At 39.2% G+C, this 19805-nt stretch overlaps 1 protein-coding gene across 6 annotated transcripts in view; it reads left to right on the top strand.

Annotated features, from left to right (window-relative positions):
- CHLSN (cholesin) overlaps nt 1-13835 on the top strand; it is a 120783-nt gene extending 106948 nt beyond the window's left edge. For 5 of the 6 annotated variants that reach the window (XM_030285210.4, XM_072935768.1, XM_072935765.1 and 2 more), the window contains 2 exons: nt 9088-9169; nt 13483-13835. In XM_030285210.4, coding sequence (XP_030141070.1) covers nt 9088-9169; nt 13483-13665 — 265 coding nt within the window. In that variant the 3' untranslated portion in view covers nt 13666-13835. The remainder of the gene's footprint in view (nt 1-9087; nt 9170-13482) is intronic. The other variant, XM_072935767.1, reaches the window with a different exon arrangement.
- Nucleotides 13836-19805: the final 5970 nt, after the last annotated feature.

Below are 19805 nucleotides of genomic sequence, written 5' to 3'. Positions count from 1 at the left end.
GCAGATTTTATTATGCAGAGAGATAGCTGAATATCTCAGCTAAATCTAAAAAAATGGGAGTGGGCTGTGAACTGCTGAACATTTTTAGAATGATCTTATATTGATATTGTCCCTATGTAGAGCTCCTCTGTAAAAAGAAGAGTAAATCATTCTGTAAGGTTACAGCTTGGGAGATTCAGATGCCATGGAGTCTGCAGCATTCCATCCACCTCTGCCATACTTCCTGATGAATGCAGCTGTGGGATGTCCAGGCTGGGATGTAAAAAATGGCAAGGATGGCTGACATGTCTTTTTGTTTTGTTATTTTTTTTAAGTTTATATATATAGTCTTGTTGTTCCAGAATAACTCCGAATGTGGTACTTCTCAGATGCACTGTAAGAGCCACTTGTGGGATGGGTTATTTGAAGAGGGTTACATTTTCCTGTAGCAAAAATGAGCTTTGCCTAACTACCCAGCAATAAAAATACTTGGATTTCATTTAGAACAAAAAAGTGTAATTTCTGCAACAGTGCATCAAGGGCTGGTAACCAAATTAATAAACAGCATTTCTTCAAAACTGTCCTGAGAGAACTCATTGAAGTAAAGGGGCTCAGTAGAAATGTGACAATCCAATATTTGACAGTTTGACAGTTCTATACCTGCAGGACATTGCCATCAGAACAAACCAGCTCTGTGGAACAGTTACAGGGCCAGTCCTGCAGCACTCAAGGTTCAACTTCCATTTGAAGGGAGAATTTCCCCTTTCCTGGAGGGTGCATGAGGGAGTCCCTGGATACCACAAGGGATGGGATTGATTTGAGGCCAGATCTTTGTCAGGGCTGTCAGGCAAGGAGAGGACCCTGGTGGTGTCTGTTCACCCATCCTGCCTGGCCATCCTCCAGATTGCTGGGCTGGGTTTCACCCCTCAGGCTCACTCAGAGCATGGTTCACCCTCTAAGCAGCTCCTGTTCCTCAAAGACCTGGGGAAACCCATTGGGAAAGGTGCAGGAGGAGGATTTGAATCTTGTGGGGAGGAGAGGCCAGCTGGGCTCCCTGCACTGGGACTAGATCTGCTGGATGCTGAGGCAGAAGGGAAGGATGCCCCTGGTTCTGGGATGTGCTGCAGGTCAGCATTGGCATCTCCTCAGCAGAACGAGAGCTTTGCTTCTCCTTGTTACAGTGAAATGCTGCTCTGGACTCTGGAACTGCAGAAATCCCTTGGCTCTGGAAATCCCTTAGGCTTTTGCAGAGATAAAAACCACACAAAAACACCCAACCTGACAAATTGAAGACATCTGGGTAGAGAAGGGCAGCCCATTTTCAGCAGTGCCGCTGATCAGTGGCCCAGCTGGATTAGGAACCTTCCCAGGGTGCCAGCAGCACTTTGCAGCCTCAGGGCTTCCCAAAACAGCCCCTGCAGAACTGAGGAACACAAACCTTCAGCTCAGTGGAATGAGCACTAAATTGATTTTTGGGTATCCTGGCTGGTTTAAAGCAAAACCAATCAGCCACAAGTCTTCAGTATCCAAATCCTCTTCCAAGTGGCCATTTCTTCATCTCTCCTTAAAAACTTTCACAGATAAAGTTTCACATCAATTTTGTTTCTCTCCCAGCATTATTTTTAGCATCCCTATATGGAAAACCATGACGCTTTCATACATTTCTTGTGTTTTATTAATAAAACACAAAAGTTTGTGTGTTTTTTTGTTTTGTTTTGCCTGGGTTTTTTTGTGGTTTTTTGTGATGGCATGCTTTTTTGTTTTGTTTTGGTGTCTGTTGGAACCTTCAAAGTTTAAGAAGCTGATTTAAAATTTAAAAAGCAATGAAAATGAGCTCCTCAGCTTGAATCTGTGCCTTTGCAGGAGTGTTCTGTACCACAGTTGGACATTTTTTGGTGTAACAGTAAGGGAGAAGACAACTGACCATATTTGTTTTTCCTGGGTCTGGTAGCATATCGCTCATCTGATCTTCAGAAAGCATTTATATAAATGGACTTGTGCCAACTTTTGGAAAGGATTTTATGTGCAGCTGGCTCCTTACATGATTTTCATACAGACTGTGGGGCCCTCTTTATCTCCTCGTACCCCCCAGGTTGTTCTTCATGGGAGGGAGCCATAACAGTTGTTTTCATTTTCCCTTTCCCTTATTTCTGGTTCAGGCATCAGTGTGACCAGAATGAAGTGCAAGAAAAGATGGACATCTGGAGAGGAGATGGGACTTTGGGATAGCACTTGGTTGTATATTCCTTGCAGAAGCAGAACAGATTGGCTGTGAAGAGCTCGAATTCTATTTTTTATTCTTCTTCTGTGATAATTCAACTTCTGCTTTGTGTTCTTTTTATGAATGTATGTAAAATAAAAAGCACATTTAGCTTAGAAATACAGTAATAGTAGCTGTGGGCTTTCAAGCCTGACCTTTTAGTTATTACTGAAAACAACAGCAAGTTCTCAGCACGTTATTACTGCTGTATATATATTGTTTTTTTCAAGTAAAAATACAGTTTTGCTGCAGGTGGGCTAATGCAGATACCAGCAACTAAATAACTGTATAAGGAAGATAATTTTTAAAGAAATGGTAAAGGCTGAATGCTGTTGGCATTTGCAGGTGGGTTGGTGCCTGTGAGAAGCTGAATCCCAGTGAGGCACCCCACGGGTATGGTACAGATGTAAGAGACAGGAGCTCTCCTCACGACCTGCTGTATGGTTTGGAGGCGTTCTTACAATTTTCTGGGTCAGTTTTTCTTCCCACCAGTCATTTGTCTCGTCTGTTTATACTTGAAGCTGTTCAAGGGAACGTCTCATGTTGTGTTTCAGCAGAGCCTGTGGTGGAGGAGGAAGAGGATTTCTAGCTTGGCTGAAGCTGCAGGATGCAAACATAATATAAAACCTTACAAATAATGGCAGGTGATAAAAGTACATACAATAAAAGATAAGCTGTGATAAATATTTTATGTAGATCTCATCCAACTTGGCTTTATGGCACAAAGGCCCCTTCCTTTCACTTTATAAATACTTTCTAAGAAAATCCTGTGACCTGTTTGCTATACAGATACAATCAGTTTCAGTCTCCTAATACTGGACATCAGGACAAAAATGAGACATTTAAAAGCACATTTATTTTTTCCTGCGTGTGTGATTCCTAAATTTAAAAAAAGCTTCCTCCTCTTGCCTTTTCACAAGCCTATAGTCATTATGCTGTGTCTAAACCAGATGGAAGAATATATTAAAAAAATGTTTTTAAACCACAGATTAAAAATGGTGCCAGGATTTTCAACCAAAAATGTGGCACTGATTCTAAAATCTGTTGACAATTTTAGAAAGTTTTCTTTTGGCAAATGAGCTCCATTAGTGTCTTTTCTTTCTTCCAGGAAAATAAGAAAAACCTTTATCTGAGTCATAATTTAGTTAGATTCCAAACTGGATTTGATAATATCAGCATAAATATATTAACTTTCTTCAGGGACTGCAGTTGGGACATAAACAGACTCATCCCTAACAAGAGAAAAACACAGTTAAAGGCTATAGTTGTCTCTTATGCCTAATATTGGGTCTTACCACAGGTCTGTGCTTCCAGGATTTTAACTACAGCCATTCCAGTCCAGTCTCAGAAAATCTATTTAGAATTTAAATTTTGGCTGTTCTTTCCCAGTGAGGACAGTCAGCATCACACTCACTTGAACTGAGGTTTCTTCTCACATTGGATTGAGCAATGAAGTTCACCATGAGGCAGCTTTCTGGGCATGCAGTTTTGTGTGCAACACCAGACATTCAAAAAACATCTTTGTAAAAGTAAATCCATTTTAAATACCCCTGAGAGAAATAGAAGAAACTCTGAATACCCCCAATAAAAATCAACACTTTTACATTTCCCTTTAAATAATTGTACATGTGGTAACTGGAGAAAAAATTATTATTCCTACTTCACTATACGCTCTATAAGGGCATATGTTGAACTTCCATCCACATCCATATATTTTTTATATATCCATAAAAAACCTCCATCCATAAAATGGCTCTTCTCCCACAAGAGTGAGTTTATGCCAAATTTTTGCTCCCTCCGTGCTGCTTGCAGGGGTTCCAGGGAGCCTCTTTGAGGTGCAGCATTCCCTGCTCACCTGTTGGCCAGATGTGCATTGGGCTCACCTCTGGACTGACCTGATAGCAGCGTTCAGAGTTGCCAAATTTGGGCCTAATAAGGGCAGTGAGTTGCTTTAAACCCCAGTGCATGGGGTTTTAAAGAGGCTGCTGTTGTATGCACTGCACTGTGAAATATTCCAGCACATCCCTTGAGTGCCAAGCGTTTCAGCAAGGCTTTAAATATCTTTAAGGGAATTTTTTGGAGTATGGCTGTTCTTTATTGAGGAAACACCTGTTATCCACATTTTATGGGTAGGGTGGTGAGCTCAGGAATGATGCTGTTTGCAGAGAGTTTGGGGAATAAAGGGTCTAACTTGATTCCTGCAAGCCTTAATCGTGTGTCATAGCTCCTGTTCAGCCTTCCTTGGGGTGGAAGGTCACAGATGATCCTTAAGGACAGGTTGCAGAGTGATGAATAACTGTCTCAAAACAGTAAAATACCCAGATGAATGAGGTGGGAAGAATGTGACCATTTCTGTGTAGTGTTGTAGAATGCTGCTTTTAATGTTTTCCATAGATCTTTTCAGCGGAGCTTTGACTTTGGTGCAATGGGCCAGACCCATGGCTCTGTCCCTTCTTTGAGGGAAGCTTGGGAATGTCAGGCATGGGATAAATCACAGGAGAGCTGCAGGAGGCTGTGCTCTGAGCTGCTCCTCAGGGCTGGAGAAAACTTTCAAGTTAATTCCCTGATGCTAAACCTGTGCTGTATGCTGGAGAAATCCAAATTTGGTGGCAATCTGCTTTTCCTTGGATGGATACCGAGGCTGAAATGTGTAAGCAGGGTGGGCTGCACTGCCAGGGGCACTCACCTGGAGCAGTGATGTAGGTGAGGTGTCCTTGCAGCTGGCACCCAGCAGTGCTCTCATGTGCTCTGGAAGGTGTCAGAATCACATCCCTGCCTGTCTTTCTGGTTTCCTGAGACTTGTCTCCCACCCAGTATTTTTTTCAAGTTGAATCAGTAAAATGATGGATTCTCAGCACTGAGCTTTTCTGCACTCGGAGGTTATTTGCCAGTTGTGACAGCTCTGCAGAGTTTTGTCCTGGCCAGTAGTCTCAGCAGATGCATTGTGTTGCCTTCCTGAATCCAATTTGTAGCAATAATGTTTTTCCCATTCTGTGTTTCTGGAACCATTTTCCTGCTTTCCTTCTCCCAGGACATCCCAGCGAGGGCTCTGCCCTGCACGCTCCCAGTTGCCTTCTATTTGCCTCCTTCCACTGCCTGAATTCCCATGTTTTGGGAGTAGATTATGGGAGATGATTGTAGACACACTAAAAGTCATTTATGATATAGACCAGTGAGAATCTTGGGCAACTTTTGAGACTCTCCTTCTAAAAAACACAAGCCCACATGTAAAATTTCCTAAGCTGCTTGATTTATTTGATTCATTTCCTCTGTCTTTCGATTTCAAAGCCATTTAAGCAGATCATGTGCACAAACATTTAAGTTCTCTTTAACTAAAGTCAACCAATGTGTTTTTTCAATGAGCTGGAGCTCATGAGAAACATTCAAACATTAGCTGTGTAAAGAAGGCAAATAGTGTTTGTACAATATATTGAAAATTAGCCCGAGGCACACTGGAAAAATACATGTTTTACACATGTATATTTTTCTTTCAATTCCATGGTTTGTACCAAGTCCTGACACAGATCATTCCAGAAGCTACCAAATGAATTCAAACTGTGAAAGAGGCTGCAACTATCTCTAAAAAGAGGGGGTTTAACTGTAATGTGGTTGGTTTTGTTCTGTACATTTGATCACTTGAAGGAAAAGCCTTTTCTCCTGCTGCAGCATGTCAAGGAAGCTTATCTGCATGTAAACAGCAACATGAAACCTCTCTTGTGTTGGAAGGGTTGAAGCTTTCAAGTTTAGAAGTTAAGCATTTCTAAAAATGTACTATTGATGTCATCCTGATAACAGGAGATACTCCTCTGTCTTCGTCATGGAGTGATTCTTTTCCATAGATTTTAAAGCTGTCAGAGGAGTAGGAAAAAGCTGGCACAATCACAGGAATCAGTGGAGAAGTTTTATTATAATAAGTTGGGGAGCAGCTATCATGTTATCTGCATTAAAGATTGTGCACCCATTATCAGGAGTGTTTTGCCCACAGTTTGCTAGAAATTCAGGTCAAGAGACCATTTTCCTGAAGGGGAAGAAATGGGCATTGTTGATACAACCGTGGAGGGAGTACCAGTTAAAACTTTGGACAAATAGGAGTTATTAAGAAAAATACGAGCTATTAAGGAAAATACTATTTTTTTTCTTGTTGTAATAATGCAGTGTTTAATTCTAATAGGACAGATCATAAAACAAAAAAAATGGCTTGTGAGGCTCTGGTGCTATAATGGACATAAATGTACTTTCTGCAGTTGATGATGTTAAAGTATTTGTTGTTTATATGAATTATTGTGTGTATATAGAGTTGAAACTTTCAGTAAGACAAATTAAAACTTTTGTTTGTTTCTACAAGAGAATTCACAGCAGTGAAAGTCCATATGGAGTCTTGGATGCAGGAGTACAATGAGTCACCTTAACATGTAGAAGAGAGCATATGGTTTTGGTAATAGGTTAATAAGGGCAATTAACCTTGTAGTGCACTCATTTGTTGGTCTCAATTGTTTATAAACTAGGTAATAAAGATATTTTAACATCCTGTAGTTTTATAGGAGATTAAGTGAAATCAGGCTGTATTTTTTAAGTTTCAATGCCAATAGCACTCAGGTGATATTGTGATAGAAACATAAAATTAGCAGAGTAGAAGATTCAGAGTACTCCATGGTGTGTCCAACCAATGGGTATCATCACAAATGTTGAAATATATAGAATAGTTCAGAGAAATACAAACACATGTTAAAGGTTTTCATTAGCAGAACTTTTTTCCTGGGATGCAGTCACAGATCTGTCACTCAGCTTGTTCTTATCACCTTGCAAAGACTGTAATGTGAAGTGTTTCCAGGCTTTATTTATGTAGAAAAGAATTCTAAACTTGCCTTCTTCTTCTTGAGGGTGAGCCTCATAAAAGAACAGGCTAAAAAAAGCACTGCCATTGCTTTATTCTGTTTGTTTTGAAGGACTTCCTGCAGAAGTTCCAGTTTCTCTGTTCTCTGCTTGGCAAACAGAATCAGTGGGTACAGACTGGCCCCACAAACTGCACCCCCAAGAAAAGCCATTTTTACTTCATTCTCTGTTGGCTCCTCACATTCAGGTGGTGTCACTTGTCCAGTTGGGTACCTTGATGCAAAGTCAAGTGACACCAAGGATTGTGTGATTTTGTTTTACGAGTTTGTTTTGGGTTCTAGGCTGGTTGTGATGGGAGAAGGGATGGAGTCACCATAATAATAGTTTTTTATTGAATTTGTATCAGTCAGCTTTTTGGCCTCCTGCCTTTGTGCAATATCTGTTTTGCAAACTTCTGCCTACTTATTTGGCTACTATATTATTATTCCAAAAGAAGCCTCTAAATCAGCTCATCTGTAGATTTAACTTGAGCATGTAAAGTATATATTGTGGTCATTGGTTTTGTCTGTCCTTCCTGATTTACTGTTAATTGTCTGATTTTTACCTTATATGTTGGTTATAAGTTATTTTAATAATTTAGCTGATGATAACCCAAATGAGCTATGATTGTTTTTCTTTATTCTGTATTTGAACATCAAGACAATAATTTCTTTCTTTAGGTTTTCTTCAGAGGTTTCCATGAAACCTTTCTATACTAATTTGTGGTCTCATTTTTTTTCTCTTTCATTGAATTGACTGAACAATATATTTGCTGGTGCAGCATTCACCATAGATGAGGACTCTTTTGCTTTATTAGACTTGACAGTGTTTAAACAATACTAATTCTCATACCCAGCTGGCTTTTCAATTGATTTCTGTGTTCTCCATTGCTGGGTAAAACAAGCTGGAACATTAATGGCATCTTGCATGCTACCCTCTGGAGACCTACTTTTCTTTAGAGAAAAATCAAATAAATTTGAAAGTTTCTGGGTTTTCTCCTTATTTTTTTTTCAAATGATACTTTAGTGTACTGTCAGATTTTGTACGTGTTACAATACTAATTTTCAAGCACATTATTTTAAAAAGTAGTCTTCATTTTATAGATAGATTCACTGGTTTGCTCATTTTTTAATAGAAATAAATGCCTTCATCTAAACCAGAATCTACCAGCTTTAAAACATGTTCAAGATGCACATGAATGTGCTATTTTAACCCCGCTAAAATTCTGTATATTGAAAATGTGTTTGCCAAACAACCAATGAACATTTGCAGATGTTAATCATTTGTTTAGCCTCCCACTTTTAACTATATTGAGTATTCTTCATGAGAGAGAGAGAGACATAAAACCCCCATTTTTCTAGGCTATAAATATAAATATTTAAGTCACGCATTTAGACAAGCCCAAGCCTTAAAACATTTGCTCCTGAAGGAAGAATTTTGTCTGTTTAGAACAGCCATCTGTGATGGGCTGCAGCCATTGCTGAGGTGACCATTGTAGCACAAGTCTCTCCTTCCAGTCCTTCAGAGGCTGCTTAATTCCATATAAATTTCAGTTAATTGTGAAACAGCCACTTTCTGAAACCCAATTTTGATTCTTGTCCCTTGCACCTCCCCAAATTCCCAGTTAGCCCTGCAGCAGGGGTAAGGATTTGGGTTGTCCTGGTCAAATGAGGGCAATGACCTGTCATAAAGGACTGGCCAAAGCTGGGGGGTGGGGTTTGATATTTAACTTCAAGGAATCAGTGCTTTCTAAACAAAAATTATGACTTTCTTGGCTATAATATCTCCTATAATTTTTTGCAGACCGGTGGCCCTGTGCAAAATGTGTGCCAGTATTTGTCCCACAGTGCCATGGCACTCTGTGTCGTGCATACAAAGTCACTTGGAAGCCTTGTAGGGAATATTTTCTAAATTAAGAATGTTTTGATATCACAGTATTCCATTTAAACAATTTTTTTCCCTGTAATTTTCTACAGCTGGTCTAAAAACCCAAAAGAATGGAAGTTTCAAAAGACAAGACAGACGTGGCTTCTCCTGCACATGTATGATAAAGAGAAGGTTTGTATTCATGCTGCTTTTTCTCAAAACAAATATGATACAGTATTATGCATTAGTTATAGTTATTCTTTAGTAACCAAAACTTCCTAGTACTAACCATGCATTTGTCTCATAATTTTTAATAACTTACAAATTACTTTGTTTTTAACCAAGATGCTGAAGCATTTTAATTGCTTGTCATTTATCTTTTTATTTTGTTGGTGATAATTATCCTGTGCTTGCTAGATTTTTATACTTGATGTATAGCAAGCATAAAGAGAGCAGATTCATGATTTATTGAAATATGGAGTTTTCTGAGAATTTGAGTCATATCCTTAATTTGAATTTCCTAATGTGGAACCCAATACAGCAAACCACAATTCTCATATTGTTTCAGATATCTCTGGGCTCCATGGAAGATGTACAACCATATTGCCAAGATGTTAAAATAGCTCTCTCATTTAAATATAAGTGAAACCTGATGTTGATTGTGAAAAGCATAAAGTATTACCAGAAGCCAGGCTTGAATCCATACTGAAATCTGTTCATTTCATAACTTAAAAAACAACATACATTGAATTACCAATAAGTATCTGACCATTGTGGTATCAAATGAGGGTGTTAGGTCATTCATTTTGTTGTGCAATAGAACAAACCTCTGTCCATTTGCACAGTGCCTCACTTATTGGCTCATTTTGTTGACATTCAGTTAAGTTTTGCTGATTTTTTTGTATGCACTTGAACATTTACTCATACCAATTGTCCTGACCCAAATTAGTCAGCAGCTCTTAAGCCAATCACCTGACATTGGGTGTTACCTTTTTAGACAGCCAGATAATTAACAACAGAGTTTCATGAAGGCAAAAATGTTCACATGGTGTAAATATTTTAAAAAGATGGGTTGCAGAATACAAATTTGATTTTGGGTTCTGGGTTGTTTGCTGTGTCTTCTGTTTTTTAAGTTTCTCTCTTTCAAGTCTTTATCAACCTTTCAAAATCAGTGCGTGCTCTTCAAAGCTACCTAGAAATTGTTTAGCAGGCAGAAAGATGTTTTTACTTTTTTACCTGTTTACTTTGTTTTTGTGTTGAAATATGCAGGGACACAATGAACTGTAAGTAATGTTTGTTTTAAGTCTCAAAACACAATTTAACTCCTTATTTCTCAACACTGAAATGAAACTTCCTTTTTCTTAAAATTCTGATGGAAGTGCTCTGATTTATTTAAATGCACATATTTTGTAGTTTAATAGTCAGAGAAGCATTGAATATGAGCTTCAGAGAATGATTAACATCTGCATCCAGATTTAGTGAAGTTTGTAGAGATGCTCAAGTGCTTACAATTAAACATATAATGAAGTCTCTTTCTTCATCAGGACCATAGGGAGGGCACACCCAGCTTCTTTTGAATATTTTTTATACCCAGATTCAACTTCCTGTCCATTACAGAATGAAATGTGTTGGTAATCCAAGCATGACTAATGTACAAAAGGAGACATAAGTTTCTTTCCTTCCTATCTTTGATCTCATGGTGTCACTTGGATGCCTACTGAAGAGCCATGCAAAGGCCTGAATTGGGTTTCCTGTACTGATAGGCTTCTTTCTGTAAGAAATAAGTTGAGGTTTTAAAATTGTTTGCTAGATAAATGGTTTTTTAAGCTCCTTTAAAATCCATCTGGTGGCTGGCTGACAGCTTCCAAGCCAAGCCTGCGTACCTATGGTGTGCATAACTTCTCCAGCACCCAGGATTAAATAAACACTAGGTTATTTGTTGGCCTTTATCATCTGGCACAGCATTTTTAGGCAGTTACTAGATCAGTCTTTAGTTTCTGGACTTCAGGGCATGGTGGGGTGGCTGAAGCTTCCTTGGAAGGTGACCCAAAATGCAGCCTGGCATCAATGAGCTGAGCTTCTCTCAGTGTGTCTGTGTTTGCATTGCAAAATACGTGGGTCTCTGCAGGTCTCCAGGTCTGAAAATACAGAGTTGCAGAGGATAATTTAAAAGTGAGAATGTTCTTTTCCTGGTACTCTTTCCTAGTGTTTGCCTCCTTTTCCTGAAGACAGGAATTATTTCACTTGGGATTATTTCCATATTAATCAGCTCCAGTGAATATTAGGAGGTTAGGACAGAGGCAAGATTGGTCTGTGAGAGAGAAAAAGAAACAAGAACAAAGTCAAAACAGTTTAACAAAAGAATAATAACAAAATCCCATAAGCCTGGCTTTGACTTCCAGAGCCGTGCTGGGAGATCTTGATCTCCAATTTCAAACCAGCCTTGAACTGACCTTGGAAGAAGGATTGTGTTCTTCCTTGGAAAACCTCACCAAGACCCCTGAAATTACTGCTTTTGTACTACTGTATTTGAAGAATTAAAATTTGGATTTCATTAACTTTGTGGGTTCCAGTCCTTGCTATGGCTCTACTGTCTGTGTAAGTCAGGAGGAAATATGATCTTACCTTGCCCACAGGGTGCTGTGCTGTGAGCTCCTGATGAAATAAACCTCAGAGCTGTGCTCTGTTAAAGGAAAAAAGCCAGACTTCTTCAACACTTGAACACCCTTAGGGCTAAATGTTTTTTAGGCTTCAGGCAGCCTCATGTTAAGTCTGCACACTTAGGATTTCTAAATTTAGAGCAGGTTTTCAATTGTCCCCTCAAGCAATTTGCTTAAATGATATAATAATAACTGTACGTCCACAGGTATGTCTATGCCATGAGCTCTGAGAAAAGAGTTGTAAATTACAGAGATAATTTGTCCAAGGTTTGAAACGTGGAAATGTTGCTGACTTTAGAAGATCAGTAGTGCGTATCTCTGTTAAAAGAACACTGTCACACTGGAATTGTTTGTGTCTAAATGGGTTCGTCTGTTACTAGTGCCAACTTACTGCGAGTGAAAAATTTCAAAAATATAGATATTTGATTTGTATAGTATAGCAATGCTTCATATGTCATCCATTTCAGTGTTAGTCACTGTAAAATTAATATTTCTTTCGTAACTGCATTGTTTCTTTAATGCAAGAGTGTTCGTGTGAAGAATTAGAAGGTTTTCCATAGTGTACAAGTTAGGAGGCTGAACGCAGACTTAAGTTTTGATTTATTACTTTGTAATACCCCTGACTGATGAAGGCAGCATTGGAATATTCTTTCTTCCTCTTCTTTTGGAGTGATAGAAGTTTTAGTGATCAAAGTTCGGCTGCCAAATGTCCATGGAGAAATAAGTTGTAAATTAAGTGTCTGCTGAAGCTCTGTCTTCTCTGAAATGTTGATACTTTGCAGAATCGAAACCGCCCTCGAATAATTAGTCTCGAATCCTTTAAATACTTACGTATGTGTTTAACTTAACTCATGTCAAGTTATATGTGTAAAGTTAAACATGGAGAAACATATTTGCAGGGTGAGATCATTTTAACATCTCATGATTCACAGCAAAAAATATCCTGTTATTGGCTGAAACCTGTTCCACAGATACACAACATGAAGTTAAGATCAGCGTAGGTCTGTTCACATATTGCTTTTGAAAGTACTTCAGTATAAAATGCTGAATAAATCATTCCAAAGTCCTTGCTAAATTATTGTCAAGATTAATATGATCATTTAAATTGTATGCTGTACCAGATAAGCTAAAATTTAATCTCTGACTAGTTAATTAGGAAGGGAGTGAAGTGTGGATAATGCAACTGTAGATGACTGAAGTGCTTTTAATGTTAGACATGTTGGTAGAGCCTATCAGTTTTACTCAGTATGATTATTTAAAAATTATTTCCATATGTCTGAATTTGAGTTTGTCTTTCAAATTAAATTCTAGTCCTTTGTATAAGCATTCTGTCAAAGTGTGCGGTGGTGGGTGGTATCTCATCTTAGCAAACAATTTTTGGGCAAGGGTGAGGGGAATTCTAGCAAAATCCTTCTCTCAGACATATGCATGCAATTCTCACTGAATTTAGTAAGATTTACATGTGTGCTTCCAAAAGGAAGGTTTGGCTAATGTGTTTTGTTTTTTTCTTCCACCAACGCTCAGAGCCTTGGGCTCCCTGTCAGGCAGTGTTTGCATTTGCTGATCAGCGTTTCCACATCTGCTGAGCATTTCCTCTCAGATGCTTTGCCCATCTGAGCACATGACAGTCCTCTCACCAGGGCCCATCCATCCCTCCTGGCAGCTTGAACTTTGGCAGGAAACATTTCCACTTGGATTTCCACTTGAAGTTGGACCTTGGCAAACACCAAAACCTGTGCAATTCTTCTAATTGTCTTTCAGGCGATGCTGTGACGTGATTGTGAATATGTATTGAGAGGGGAGAAAATAAACCTGCTTTTCCTTCCTTTTATTTTTTCTTCCAAGGTTCCAGACAAGTATTTCCCTATTTTACTGGATTATCTGCAAGGGCTTCAGGGCAATGCACGAGACAAAACTGTGCAGAAAGCTGAAGCTTTTATGAAGGAATTTGATGGTTCCGATGGAGAAGACCCAGACCTGCTGGGGAAGTGCGAGCGCATCAGACAAGTTCTACAACTGCTGTCCTGAGACTATTTCTGTGTCATAATTGTTGTCTGGTGGAGGGAAGGAGAGGATGTCACACCCAGAGGCTGTAAAGTATTTGTAAAGATAATACTAAATTTTATACTCGTCATTTTTTCCCATTGAAAATATATCTTGTGTTTTGAGGTGATGAAATAAAAATAGCACGTATAGCCCATCGTCTTGCTATTAATCTTATTGCACCTCTTTAGAAGAATAAACCTCTCTCCCTCTCTCCCTCTCATTAATTTTTTTCCATCTCTCCCTCTAATTACTGTTAAATATGAGGAACTTTGCAGCTCTTAATAAGGAGAGCAAAGGAACAAACATAAAGCCTGGAAGGTCTTTTACAATGGCAGCTTTTAAAATGAGTGTACAGTACAGTGAGTGCTCAGCCAGCTGTAATCTCTCACTTTCAGCTTCAGAACGATGTCACTTGGATTTGGGAAAGATCATTTTCAGTCTGTTGAACACAGGTTGTATAACACAGTTGCTTATTAGTACTTCACACAGTGATCTGGAGATACCATCGGCTTTGTTGGCTTTCCTTTTACATTTTAAAGTTTTCAAATGCATTAGGGCAATTGTTTAGATACTCTGATAATGCACAGATGGGAACAGATCAAATCCTTGACTATATGTTGTGAAATCATCACATTGTAGCTAAACTTAGCCTACAGTCAGAAGTGCTGTGCTGTATCCAGCCTGCCAATATTGCATTTTCCTTTTCCTCCTGCAAATGGCATCCAAAAGAGTTAATTCATGTTCATTCCTTTTGGCATGGAACATTTGTCTCTTATGAATGTGCTGAAAATGAGGCTTTCAAGTAAAAACCAAGGACATTAATTACTCAAAGTTGGATGATTGGCTTATTTGATAACACCGGTATTCAGACAGAGTTCTTGACCCGATTCTTTAATGTTTCTGCAAACATTGTTCATACTTTATTAATAACAACTATATGAAATATGTGGTGGTGTAGAAGAGTGGCTGCCTTTAGGAATTACAGCTTTAATTTGGGTGGGTGAACGAGGGGAGGATCAATGGATATGCTGGCCTGATTTTCCAATAAGAAGCATTTGGGTGGATTTGACAGCCTTCATCGTCATGGCTTAGTACAAATCTTTGAAAGTATGAAATGTATTACTAATAACAAATAACTTATGCTTTCTGACTTGCTGAGGAGGATGTTTTCAGCCAAAAAAGACTAGAAACCAGCATGCCCTCTTCTAAAAGAATAACTGGGATGGAGTTTGGCACAAGAATGGGCAGAACTGAGCAGCAGTGTCCAGGCTGTTCATTGAGCTGCTGACAGTGCCTTGAAGCTCAGCTGGATGAGAGCTGCAGAGGAGACAGAGCCAAAGTCTTTCTGAGCTGTATAGCAATGATCTTCCAGTGAGAAACCTGGTGAAAAGGATCTGTAATAAAAAGGAGTGATCCTGACATTTAGTGAACTCATAAAAGATCATTGGGTCATGTATTTTACATGTGAGAATATGCAGCTGGGAAAAGCTGCTGTCACTCCAAGCAGAAGCTGATATTTGTTTCTTTCCATGAGGGAAAATAGGAATTTCTCAGAGATTAAGTTTTCAGAGTATCTTTTTGTAAGTTTATCATTGCATGTTAGATGTCAGAGAAGAATTTTTTTTCTCCCTCAAGACATTTGAACATCATCACTTTTGATTTCTCTGTCACACAAAAATGTGAGTCCTCATTGTGCACTTATACCTCCTGGCTTAAAAGCACAAGCACATTGCCACTGCACATTGGAAAGGAATTGTAAAAAAAGATGACAAAGGTAAGATCTGGGCAAAAATATGGGAGCCTTTTATGATTTTGACATATTTTTCAAGATTTGCCTTTCTTGGACCTTAGTTCTGACCATGTGTAAATGCTGACATATCTGTAAGAAGAGAAGCTTTGCAGTCAAGAATGTAATGTTTCATTTTATATAAATTAGTAATAAAAGCACACAAAGCCTGTCAACCTGGAGGCCATGTGAACAGTCGTATTTTCAAAAGAACAGTTAGAGCCTCTCACCAGCACAGTAATAGACCCTTCCCACAGTAATGGGAGCAGGTCCTGCTTTGCTCTCCTCTTCCTCAGCTGCAGTTCCAGCTTTCCCTTCATTCCCACTGATTGTGGGGCAAGGTCATGGTCCTGGGGCTCTGCTTCTTGCAGTTATGGAGAATTCAGAAGCTACAGTTGAAGGTAATTGTTGCTGTGGTTGTGTTTGGCAGAGAAAGCAAAGCATGGTGCTTCCTGCCATGTGCCTTTTGCTGTAGGTACTGTCCAGTGGTCAGGGGGGTCTTCAAATTGGGTAAAAGATGTGTAAAACTGCTGCTTGGTGGTGCTGTGTCTTGCATATCAGAGCTCAATATGAAATATTCTAAGAGTTGTCTAAGACTCGATGTTGTAGTGCAAATAGAAAAGGACACTTTAATTGCATTTCATTTTTTTACTTCTCACCTTTTCTTCAAAAATCTTCAGCAGTTGGCTTTGGCAAACAAGTCATCCTCACAACAGCCAGGAAATGCAAGAGCACTCATTTTTGGGGGATCTGTATTGCTAGGTTAAAAAGACAAGATTGTGAGGACACAGAGAACTTATTCCACAAACTGAAGATGCTGTAGTGGCTCTGGCAAGTAAATCTTGCGTTGTCTAAGTGCTATCCACCACACCAGCCTCTGCTTCCTGCTCAGCCTGGCATTTTCACCTCTTGATTTACTTTATGCAATGGGTAAGTCTAGAAAAATCTCCTCCATCGTGCATTTTAAATTATTTATCTTAAATTATTAAGTGTGCAGCCAGTTACTGAATTCCTGTAGCTGGTTGGAGCTGTGTGGGAAGATGTCATCTGGCACTTTATTCCCTTTTTGTCACTTGGTCATGTACAGTTCTCAAATCTCAACGTTGCTTGTATCTTGGGCAATCACATGGGCACAGATAGGACAAAATTGTGTCTTTGCCTCTGTTTGAATCAGTCTGCTGTGCTAATAAAAATTGCATCCCAGGCTAGAAGTAGCAGTGTGTACAGAATGACAAATTACATCTTCATCTGCCTACGCTAATCGCCTTCTAGTCGAGTTAATCTGCATTGTGCAGCTCTGGCTAGCAGAATATGTGTCCTAAGAGAATGCTGAAGTCAGGACTTCCAGGCAAAATAAAGGAACACTAATTACTTAGAATTGCTTAAAGCTGGATCTGGGCCTCTAATGGAAGTACTAATTACTCAAAATTTGACAGTGGAAGAATTTCCCTTTAATTTGGCTGATCCTTGCTATGGGTTGTGTATCTCTTTGGTTCTCCACTGTCTGCCCACAATTTTAATTTGTTATCACCATTGTAAAATTACTGTGTAAATGAATTGTGTTTGTATTTGGAAAGGGCATCTTGGACTTGTTGAATGTGTAGTTTATTTCCTTATTTCCTGTCACTGGAAAACTGCTCTGCTGTGTTTCTCTTCATTTTAAAGCAAGGTGACTATTGACTCATCTCCCATTATTTCAAATAGCTTAGAAATGCACATCTTTGCTTTGAGCTTGGGAGTTTTGTTTTGTGGGATTTTCTAAATTTTTCCATTGAGTAAGGCAAAATAAAAAACATTAAAATCTACTCCCATTTCTGCAAATCAGTGTCAAAAACAGCAATCGTAAAAGAGATTTAAGATGCAAAATCAAGCACTCAGAAAATTAGAAAACATAAGAATGGAAATTGTCTGTGTAATTTAAATTTTACTCCTTCATGCATATGTAGTAGGATGGAACTTCTTAATTATGTCATCAGGACTGTGTTTTCCTTTGTGTGCAACTGGTAAATTATTTATTCAGTGTCTTCCTTGCAGCTCTGCTGCTCTTCTCATTTTCAAAGGTAGGTCTACAAAGCAGTCCCAAAGCCAGAGAAGTAACGTTGCAGTTGGGCTTTGATGCTGCACAGAAATAAGCAGGAACTTTCCTATTCCTTTGGTGTAGGAGCTAGTCATAGATGTTTCATCACAAATGTTCCCTTTAAAACATATTTTAATGTTCTGATTCATTTACAGTCAAAATACCGAATTGATGTTACTTAATTTAAATCCAGTTTTGTTGACATAAAACTTTCCAGTGGCTTATTCTGGTTTAGCCTTTGGTTTCCTTTTATGTCTTCCTTTCTGTACAGCTGAATGAGCTTGTTATTTCTGTCCCTGCAAATAGGAATATTAGTTGTTTACAGTGATTCCAGTCATACAAGGACACAATTAAATGTCCTTGCCTGTGCAGGACAAGCTCATTTTCACAATGATTTATAATTATGTTCTATTTTAAATTCTTCATAAGAACCTACATAGTCAACCACTTAAAGCAGTTTTAAATAATTATTATTTTAAAATAAGGTGTTTTTTCCCCTTCAAGGAGCATGGAATAGCAAACTAAATAAAACTAATAAGTAAATGGTGGGGGAAGGGCTAAGCAAAACAGTGGTTTATCTTTCTTTGTCAAAACAAAGCTGAATAAGAAGCTTGTGCTACTAAAAAACTGGTGTTGCAGACATAGAGGGAGGGCCCTCTGGGTACAAACAGAAGAACACTCATACAGTTGCTTTTATTGATTTTTTTTTTCCTTACATGCAGAAAATTTTTGGCATTCCCCAACAAAACCCACAAAAACACCTACGTCAAAAAGTTAAATAGGTTTCAAAATCAAATCCTTAAAGGTCAAGAAATGCCACATGTATGTAAATGGCCAGAAGAATTAAAATTCTACCTCTCTGTGCCTCCAGTCTGGAGACTGAATGAAAGGAGATTGTGTTAGAGGCAAACAAGCAAAAACCTCTAAATTATGTGAGCACATAGTTAAAATTGCCAGATACTCTTGTGTTCATAGGAAGGTGGAGTTCATTCCCTATTAGCTTTAGTTATTCATAGTTTTAAATCAATACTTTCTACTAATTGAAATATCACATCTGTGACAACTTACATCTGTTCTCCTCAAGGTCCCAAGTGTATTTTATAAAACTGTGAGCCATGGGACACAGGATCTGTCACTCTAACTTGCATACAAATAGCCAGACCAGCCACGGCACTGTGAAAACCATCATTTGCTGCTGAGCTCCTTTGGACCCACAAGATGTCTGGCACTGTGTTTCCCTGTATTGATCTGGAGGTACAACAGGCTTTGGCAGCATCCTTTGTACCAGCCAGGCTTGCTTAAGCTCCATGAAATTGCCTAAATCTGGCGCAGGGATGCAGCTGATGGGGTTTGCCAGGCGAGCAGTGCCGGGAGCTGCGGGGTCCCGGCTGCTCGGGGTGCTCAGCCCATGACTTGGTGCCCTCCCTGCTGCTGTTCTCACTCCTGAGCTGCTGGGAGTTGCCACCATTTTATTTGTCTGTTTTCCATGGGCTTCACTGGACTAAACAAACTGTTTTAAAGCTATCTTGAGAAATTGGAAACATTACCTACAGAGATGGTGTTTCTCTGGTAGCATAGATACGTGTAAACAGACTTTATGGATTTCACATAGACAGGACCCTTTATTAGAAGCAGGTCTTGCAGGATCCTGGAAAGGACTGATCAGCATCCTGATTTACCTTGTTAAACAGGACTGGTATTTCTGTGAGCTGTCACAAATAAATGCTCACAGATTGGCACAAGGACAGGCATCCAGGAAACCATGTATGGGCATCAACTGTGCCAGAGGGCAGGGATGACAGCAAGGAATGTAACCTCCTGAAGTTGCCTGGTTAAGGCAGAATGCCACCTGGCACAAATCCTGGCTGCCATAAGGTTAAAAATAACAAATAGCATCCCTATTACATAAGGAAATCTTTTGTCTCTATTTAATGGGGCACTGTGATATGCTGGAAAGAATAACTATGGAGCTTCTCTGAAGTCTTGTGGTTAGTGCTTAGGGCCAAGCCAGCTGAAAATACCAGGGCTGATTGCAAGCAGGATCCTGTGTACAATCTGCTGGCATTAAACAGGCAAAATCTGGGTGAAATTCCAGTGTCTAAGCGTGCTCAGCAGCAGCCTCAGCCCAGTTACTGCACTGGTGGCATCTCAGTGCCAGGAAAGACTTTGGGTCCTGTTTTGTGGTGATGATGTTACTACAATATAAATACAGAGAATTTGTGTGTCCAGAGCAGCCTCAGAAGCCTCTGGAGGGCTGCA

Source organism: Taeniopygia guttata, chromosome 14, assembly GCF_048771995.1.
Source record: "Taeniopygia guttata chromosome 14, bTaeGut7.mat, whole genome shotgun sequence".
Lineage (NCBI taxonomy): Eukaryota > Metazoa > Chordata > Aves > Passeriformes > Estrildidae > Taeniopygia > Taeniopygia guttata.
This window is presented reverse-complemented; position numbering and strand designations above follow the sequence as displayed.